General features: G+C 45.0%; 1 protein-coding gene across 1 annotated transcript; it reads right to left on the bottom strand.

The window, feature by feature from the left end:
- Positions 1 to 1,683: 1,683 nt before the first annotated feature.
- nacc1b (nucleus accumbens associated 1, BEN and BTB (POZ) domain containing b) lies at positions 1,684 to 8,856 on the bottom strand (the record flags this gene model as incomplete). The annotated part of the gene is made up of 7 exons (XM_083905945.1): positions 1,684 to 2,015; positions 2,633 to 2,730; positions 3,241 to 3,544; positions 5,568 to 6,045; positions 6,582 to 6,806; positions 8,396 to 8,638; positions 8,731 to 8,856. 7 exons carry the CDS (start codon positions 8,854 to 8,856, stop codon positions 1,684 to 1,686), a joined length of 1,806 nt encoding a protein of 601 aa, XP_083762071.1.
- Positions 8,857 to 9,141: the final 285 nt, after the last annotated feature.

Raw genomic sequence — 9,141 nt, 5'->3', positions numbered from 1 at the left:
AAACTAAAGCTGAATATTTTATATACGATCGTGGAGGTCGACGACAAGTGTGACTTTCAGGGTTGTTTTCTTCGATCTCATTTCCTCTTCAAAACTGAACAAACTCGACTTCAGACTCCAGACTTAACGCGCAGCCGCCCTTTAATTCCCCCACATCGCTCTGGTATTCTGTAGCTGATGCAGCTGACGGAGCCCAAATGCATATTAGTGTGCGCGTGCTCGCCGCAGTGGCGGGTGAATGAATCAACTAAGCGTGTGTGAAAACACGCCGTCTGGCCGCCCTCCCTTCCCCTTCCTCCCCCCACCCTCCCTCCCTTTCTCTGTATTGCAGACACACAAACAAAAACTGTGCGGCTGCTTCAGTACACACACACACGCACACATGCAGAGCTGTGTTTTCTCGCCACGTACCAAAGCTTAAATTAGCACCTCTGCCTATGCCAGACGACACACATCCAGGCAGCGAGCCCGGGGAACCTCGCGCTGCTAACTGGCATGGTGGTGAAATTTTGTATTTTCTTTTGGGGAGGGGGCGACACACACACACACACAATGTTGAAAAGAATGATGTCAACACATTCACACTCCTCATCCGTAAGCTGTCAGGCAGAAGCTTGATTTTGGATAATTCTTTTAAAAAAAGGAGGGTGTGATCGACGGATACAAATTGGATTGTGAGCTAATATTTTTCTTCTTTTTGTGTTTTTTTTAAATAAAAAAAAACCTTTCTTCTTTGTACAAAAACATATTTTGATTGTACTAATACCGCAGGAAAAACACAGTGCAAACTCTTTGACGATAATTGCAGCGAATCGCGCACACAGGACAGGTTAAAACAGGACAAAGTAAACAACTTTTTTGTGTTAAAGGGTCAAAAATAGACGAGGATTTAGGGGGTTTTAAAGTTTTTACATTTTAAAATCAATCAGCAGCATTTAACCGGTGGCTGCTCGGTCAGCTTTCCCAGGGTCAAGCTAAGGTCTCGAGGATCATAGACCATCATTCCGACATACATATTCATTTCGCTCCTCCCTGACCTCATCGAGCCCTCGATTTCAAGAAAAGCTTTCAATCTGGTCGTCCAGATGATATAAAGCAAAACAAACAAATAAATAGAATCAATTTAAGGGGGGGGGGGTAAATTGTATAATCTCTGCCCTCCGCTGACACGCAACACTCGGGTTTAGATGCTCCGCAATTCGCATTCGTTCATTATCAAAAACAACAGTGTAAGGAAGTATAACTCGGAAACAGGATGACCTCACCCCAGGGAATGGCTGTGATTGATTATGATAACAAAAAGGGCCTTAGTAACAGTACACACTTTTAAAAACAATAGAAATAAAAAAAGGAAAAACTGTGTGATTGCTACAGAGGGATGAGGAGACTGTGGTGGTGGTGGTGGGGGGGGCTATCGTCAACCTCGTCCCTCTGCCATCTTTCTGTCTCTCTCCACCAGAACAGGAAGAGAGAGAGTGAAACGTGGACAAACAAAAAAAAGAAAAAGCAGAGAACAGATAAAAAATATTTTGAAAATAAGAAACAGATTCCTCCCCCCCAACACATGGCTGCTCAGGGGAGGAGAAGCGGCCATCGTTACCTCAGAGAAAACGCCATCCCTCCTTCCTTCCTTCCTTCCTTCCGTCAATCTGTCCTTTCATCAGATCTGTCCGTTAAACCCACTCAAAACAAAGTGCTGCTATCTCCTCCTCCTCCTCCCCCCCTTTGGAGGGCGGCGTCTGCTGGCGTGGCTCCGCCGCCGGCGTCGTTGCCGTTGGCGGCCGTCACGGCTTCCAGGGAGGCGGGGTCAAAGCCTTGCTCCGCCCCCAGCGCCTCGGCCTCCATCTTGACGCTGTCGGCGAGGAAGGCGGAGTAGGCCTCGCTGTCGGCCATCAGCAGCTTGAGCTTGGGGATCCAGCTCTTGCGGACGACGCGGCGGGCGTTGGTGCACATGTCGGCCGCGATGGCGTTCATCTCGCTCTCCTTGAAGCTCGGCGCAAAGTTCTGGCAGTAAACTGCGGGGGGTGGGAAAAAAAAATTATATGCTTATTAAATAAAGTGTTGACACAAATCTCTTTCCATACAAAACTACGGAAGAGGATTAGGGCCACACGGGAAAAACAAAGATCTCACCTTAACAAAGATCTCACCTTAAACTCAGAATTATGACTTTTTTTCTCAGAATTATGACTTTAAACCTCAGAATTTTGTATTTTTTCTCAGAATTATGACTTTAAACCTCAGAATTTTTTATTTTTTCTCAGAATTATGACTTTACACCTCAGAATTTTGTATTTTTTCTCAGAATTATGACTTTAAACCTCAGAATTTTGTATTTTTTCTCAGAATTATGACTTTAAACCTCAGAATTTTGTATTTTTTCTCAGAATTATGACTTTAAACCTCAGAATTTTGTATTTTTTCTCAGAATTATGACTTTAAACCTCAAAGTTTTGTATTTTTTCTCAGAATTCTGAGTTTTAAAGTCAGAACTCAAATCCTAATCCTCTTCTGAGCAAAAACAAAAGCTTTAAACTGATTAATCGATGATCAAAATAGTTGACCATTGATTTAGTTATCGATCAATAATCAATTCATTGTTTCAGCTCTAGTGTATTTCACACAAACTCACATTTGACCGCGTGCAGAACTCTGTTGTCCAGGGGTTTACGACTTGGATCGTTGGTGGAAGAGCGGATGCCAGTTCCACAGCTGTTAGCCAGAGTGCTCCTGAGCAAGGGACAACAGACGCCCACCGTCAACAACAGGTATGATGTATACATACATTTAAAAAAATCAATGTCTTTCTTTCTGTATTTCTCTTCTTTCTATGAGCAAACCTCACAAAAACGAGCTTATAAAGCTGAAATAAAGTGCATATATGGGATTTTTGGATCGTATCGGACCGATGCCGATTCCTATCGATAAACCTAACTACACCAAGTGCAAACGGTTAACACAGGGAGTAGATGAAGCCAAAGGTGGCTCTTATTTTGAAGGCCAATGTGAAAGGAAGTGAAGATGGTTATCAAAAGACACACGGGACTTCATGTGAGGAGTCCCTGTGTCTTTTTTAAGGGCCAAATTTGATCATGTGAAGATTTCAATGGAACCAAATTTTTAAACACTTAAAAACATGGCAAAATTTGGCAGGGAGCGGTTAGTAAAGACATTTTCCTGTGGGGGTGACATCGCTTCATACGGCGTTGAAGCCTGAGTCACACTCTGGCAGCCACTGACCTGTCAAAGAAGGCCGCGAGCAAGCGCCGCAGCAACACTTTGTGGCGAGTGCCGGCGCTGACGTGGCAATTCATGAGCTGGGCGCGAGAAATGAACACGGAGGTGCCGCTGACCAGCTCCAGCTTCTCCGCCGGGTCGCCCTCCTCGTACAGCTTCGGGTGGCATCGGTTCCCGATCTGGCTGATGAGCTCGGCGGGGAGCGACGCCAGGTCCTGTCGGGATCGCGCCCCCCTGCCCCCGCGTCCGCCGCCGCCGCCCGAGTCTGGAGCCAAGTCTGGCAGAGCCTCCACTCGCTCGCTGACGACTGAGGAGGAAGGATGGTGCATAGTTTTTTTTTGTTTTTAATTACTGTTCAATGTTACAAATTACAAACTGCAGCAGTCAATCAAAAGCAATATAAAAACTAATTCCATTACGCAGAGGTTTTACGTTGCACCAAGGTGGTTTCAGTCTACACAGCTTTCTTCCTGGACTCGTATAATGTGCTTGTTGACTGCAAATTAATAAAACGATCAAGAGGCTGAAAACATGTTCTGCAAAGCCTTTGGGCACCCAATTATGAAAATATAATCTGTGAATCGAAATGTGAATGTGTGCGGCTAATTTGGGGGAATCTCAGGGTAATTCACAATAATAATCCATGATAATATCGGGTAAAGTAGTAAAGGAGTCACAGTGTTTTCCCTGTGACATAATCCTGCTGCCACATACATTATTCCTGCGATAAGAGTCATGAAGTTATGTCGCTAATGAGTCAAATCGGTGGGGAAAAAAAGATGGAATTGGACTCCGCTCATTTGAATTAGATCTATTAGATCATATATGTATATATATATATATATATATATATATATATATATATGAAGAAATACCCTAAAACACGATGTCTCTGACCACTGAATGACTTCCACCTTTAACAAATAGTCCACTTCAATCAAAAATAACTCTAATAACAGCATCTCTCAAATTTCACATTTTTGACAGAAACGTCCTTATTTTTGAAGGTAAAGCACTCTTTGTCATTGAATATAACATTAAATTAATCAGAAATACACTCTATACATCGTTAATGTGGTAAACGACTATGCTAGCTGCAAACATCTGGTTTTTAATGGAATATGTACATAGGTGTATAGAGGCCCATTTCCAGTGTTCTAATGGTACATTGCGTTTGCTAATTGCGTTAGAAGGCTATTGGATGATTAGAAAACCCTTGTACAATGATGTTAGCACAGGTGAAAACTGTTTTATTTTGAATAAAAATCATTATATCTAATCTTGTCAATGTCTTTGACTATATTTTCTATTCATTTTGCAACTCTTTTGATGAATAAAAGTCTGACTTTTAATGTAAAACACACACAAAAATTTTATGGGTGACCCCAAACTTTTGAACGGTAGTGTATGTGTTCATGGTAAAAAAGTAAAAGGTTGCGTCTTGCCCGGGGACACGTGGGCATGTAGGCCACAGGAGCCGAGAATCAAACTCGCAACCTTCCCGTTTGAAAGACGACTCGCTCGACCACTGATCCAACTGTCGCCCTAAAGTGTGCGTCCGAAGCGTTTTTAAACACCGAGGTAATTACGCTGCTCTCTTTGCACTAAACGCTTCTTTGTCTCCGTTCATGCATTAAATTCCTTTTGTGTGTTTCCCATTCATATTTTATTCATTCAAACATGAGGAAATTGGAGGACAGGCTGTTCTAGGTCAAGCAGAGATCAATGCGGTATCGAGGACGCCCCCATTTTATGATATGAAACAATTCGTTTAAGGCAGGTAAAAACGCATTTTTGTGGCGTGTAGCTGCTGGTGGGGCTGGGTTTGTGACGTCAGCTTCTCAGTACCGTAATTCCTAATTGGTTGCATAAGGGCCAGATAATGAAAGTGGAAGTTATCTTGGAAAAAAGGCCAGAAGAAATCACTCATTTTGACAATTCTACAGCCATAAAATCTAAATAAATCCAGGTCACAAACCAAGAAACCAGGAAATATTCACATTTAAGATCACAGAACTCTCTCTCTCTCTATCAGACCACTTGATTTACATTAATCTGAAAGATTATTGTGGTATTACTAATCAATAACGCCCCAAATATGTTGCTTTAACCCACTGCTGACAATTTAATTCAGTGATTTTCCTTTTCTTTTTCCCCCCTAACTGGAAAAGTTTGGAAAAACAATCTCGACTAGAAAACACAGCACAGCGAGAATTCACAGATCACAAGACAAAAAAAAACCCTTCTCGATTTGCATAATAAAAAAAAATAACACTGCGACCTTGAAATGAACTCCCACACTTATGCATTCATTTAAAGTCAGCTCTTACCTGCAGCGCCGGCGTTCAGCATGCTGTACATCGTGTACATGTTGCAGATCTGCCGATACTGCTCTTCGGCGCTGTCGTCCGCGACTTCGTCCTCTTCCTCGTCGTCGTGGTAGCTGATCGGCGAGTCGCTGGTGTACATGCTCAGCGTGCCCGGACTCGTGCCCTCGGGGGTGCCGCCGTTGTTGTTGTTGTTGTTGTTGTGGTTGCCGTTGAGTCCGGTTCCTCCCACGGCGATGGCGTTGTTGTTGCCGCCGACACCTCCGGCCATCGCAGCGTTGGCGGCCGCGAGCCCACGTCCGGACGCTTCTTGGGTCGTGTTGTTTGAGGAGGAGGACGAAGACGAGGAGGAAGAGTAGCGCGCGGCCTTCCTCATGCCGCCGCCTCCGCCCCCTCCGGATCCCCCGCCTCCATCGCGGTTGCCCCCTTCCCACAGCCGCTTAGCCACAGGGGTGCAGACCACTGAGTACGGAGAGCCCTCCTGCTGGACAGGGAGGGAAATACCAGCTGAATACCATCATACCAATCGATTAATTGATTATTAATCAATTACTAAATTACTCGTCAACTGTTTTAATCATCGATTAATCATTTTGAAGCTTTTTTATTATGAAAGACAAGATTTCTGATCATTTGAGCTTCTTAAATGTGAACATTTTCTTAATTAAAACTTAGTGCTGGGCACCGGCGTCAACGCTAACGCACATTAACGCATGACGCGTTTCCATGACGACTGACCGGAAAAAGATGTGCGTGACGTCATGCTTACGTGTCGCGGCACCGGAGTCCAAGCACCGCTTACCAGTTAGCTCCGTTAGCTCTGTTAGCGCCTACAGTCAAACTGGAGCGGTCTGTTTATTGAGCGAAAAGAGCAGCGCTACAAATAACCAGCGTACTTTTGTACTGTGCCTCTGTTTTTAAAGTCTAGTGTTACTTTAGAGACTCATTTTAACAATCGGGAGTCACGTAAACATGATTCATCAAAAACAACATCCAAAAAAAAAAACATCGAGCTACATCAAGCCCTACCTGTGGCGCGGGCTGAGGTGTGGTCGCCGTCTGTTCCGTCTTCACCTTGGACACCAGCGGCAGGGGCGTCAGACAGGAGGAGGGTCTTCCCGCCGCCGTGGCTACGTGTGTGACTCCGCCCCCCGCGACCGTTTGCGTGACGGGACTCTGGGGCTCGGAGGGCGGGGTCTCCTCCGTGTGGAGACCCTGGGAGTCGCAGCTTGGTGACGAGACCTGGAGGTGGGACGATATAAGAGAGAGATCAAGATTTAAAATGTGTAGAAACAAACATTTTAAGACCAGCAGCTAACTTATAACCTTACACACACGGTGTGAGTGATGAAATGTTCCTATTTCCCCTCCTTCAAGCAGCCAGTTATGACTGCATCATTCGGCCTGGGCCGCACTCAAAGTGTGAGCAGCAGTGTCTGCATTGTGGAAAATATTTGCTCTCAATAAAAAGGCAACACACACACACACGTTATCAGAGTGTCCACGCTGCCCATGTGACACATGAATCTCGGGCAAATACTCTGTTTTCGAGATGCAGCGAAAATCATCTTTCATCTGTCGTCTATACGTCACAACCAAAACACTTTCTCTTTCCATTTCATTATTTTTTAAAGGGGAAAAACCTCTCTGTTCCATGAATCCAGTCATGTTTGTCATCAGGGCTTGCCCGGCTCTGCCTGCCAGGCGGAGATGTGAATGCCTGACATGGGAACACTTGCAGCTAAAGCAGAAATAACCGGTGTTATGCTGAGTAATCACCAGCAGTCAGCAGACGCGCGCCAAGCTGGCAGGTTTTTTTTTTTTTTTTTTTACCTTGTCTTTTTATATCAAGTCTGTGTCTGAGGTGTACAGTCAAGAAAATCTGCTTTCCCCCTCATTAGTATGCAGATGCATGCAGCAAGGCACGCTCAATCTAATCAGACCTTCAAAGGGAGATAATGAGCAAAACGCCATGCATTATGTGACACACAACAAGTACCATGGTGGCTCAACTCAAAACACTTACTCGCTACTTCATTAGGTACACCTTAAACTACTTATCTAAATCATACGGTAGGGATGGGGCCCGATCCGATCCAGTATCGCATCGGGTTCAGATACAAACGTTATTCACGGATCGGAAATGTCCGATCCATCTGTAGAGATTTCCGATCCGATCCGTCTGTGCTTTAATGTCGTCTGCTGAAATGTCTCCACGAGTGATTCGCCGACTGCTCTGCTGCTAGCTGGATGCAAAAAAGCGGAATGGATTTCCTGAACGGAGGCGTGTCTCAATGAGACGTGAACGCCTTCGTTCAGGAAATCCATTCCACAGTTTACAGCCAGCTAGCAGGCGACCGTTATTGACCAGGAGTTGACAAGGAAAATCGGCTCCGCAACCTCCAGCAGCGGACGCAATCCCAGCCGTCATAAAAACAATTAAAATCACACTCCTCCAAGCCAGGGTTTACGTTAGCCGGTACATGCCGGCCAAAATGTCTGGTGTAAAAAATTCCAAATACTTTCCTATATAAAAGAGTTTATTAAAGCCTTATATAAAATCAACAATAATGATGATGATGTTATTAAAGCAAACAGAGCATCTATATCGGAAAAGTATCGGCAGATATCCAAATTCAGGTATCGGGATCGGAAGTGAAAAAAAGTGGATCGATGCATCCCTATCACATCGCAGTAACTCAGTGCAGGTAGGATTACAGACATGGTCATGAAGCTCCTGTACGTTTGAAGTCTTTACATACAGCTGCACATCTAAGGTTGATCTCCTAAATATATCACACTCTCAAGCGTCATTACATCTTCAGCGTTACCTTGAGGAAAAACTCCGTGCCCTTCTCCATGATCTGCTGGATCTGGAGGAAGCCGGCCGTGTACATGAGCAGGAACTGGTCTCCGACGTTCATGCTGAGGCGCCCCGTGTAGCAGAAGGCCAGGATCTGCTGGAAGCTCTGCGGCTGCACGGCCGGGGGCAGCTCCACCACCGAGCTCTTCCCGTCCGCGTTGAACAGGTCCCGGAAGTAAGAGCTGCTGGCTGCCAGCACGGCACGGTGGGCCTGAGGATGTAAAGAGCAGGGAGGGGATGAGGTCAAGATGTTAAGAAAGGGTGATGCAAACGCTAGGTCGTGCAACAGGAAGCAGTCGAGACCTTGAAGGCGTGTCCTTTGACGACGACAGAGACGTCGCAGTAGAGGCCCTGCAGCCGCTGCTCGTTCAGACACTCCAGGACGTTGTTGCCAAAGTTAGGGATCGCCATCTGCAGTGTCTGAGCCATAACGCTCTGCCCAGCACCACAGGGTCTACAAGACAAAAGGGTAGAAGTTGGATGCAAAAGGTCAACACAGGGAGTCAACAAAGTGGGCGATATGTACATATCACAATTATCTTGACCAAATACTTTACGATTCACGATATTGGTGACATAATTGTGAAAAACATATGAGTTCATCTCTTGAAATGTTTCTTAAACACACTCTCTACCCAAGAAATAGCTTTAAGTATTTTTGTTAGATTCATAAATGGAACAAATACAGACATTTATCGCTAAGCTAATAGCTTA

Source organism: Microchirus variegatus (genome assembly GCF_963457635.1).
Source record: "Microchirus variegatus genome assembly, chromosome: 19".
Taxonomy (NCBI): domain Eukaryota; kingdom Metazoa; phylum Chordata; class Actinopteri; order Pleuronectiformes; family Soleidae; genus Microchirus; species Microchirus variegatus.
Note: the sequence above shows the minus strand (reverse complement) of the source record. Positions and strands in the feature narration are given on the sequence as shown.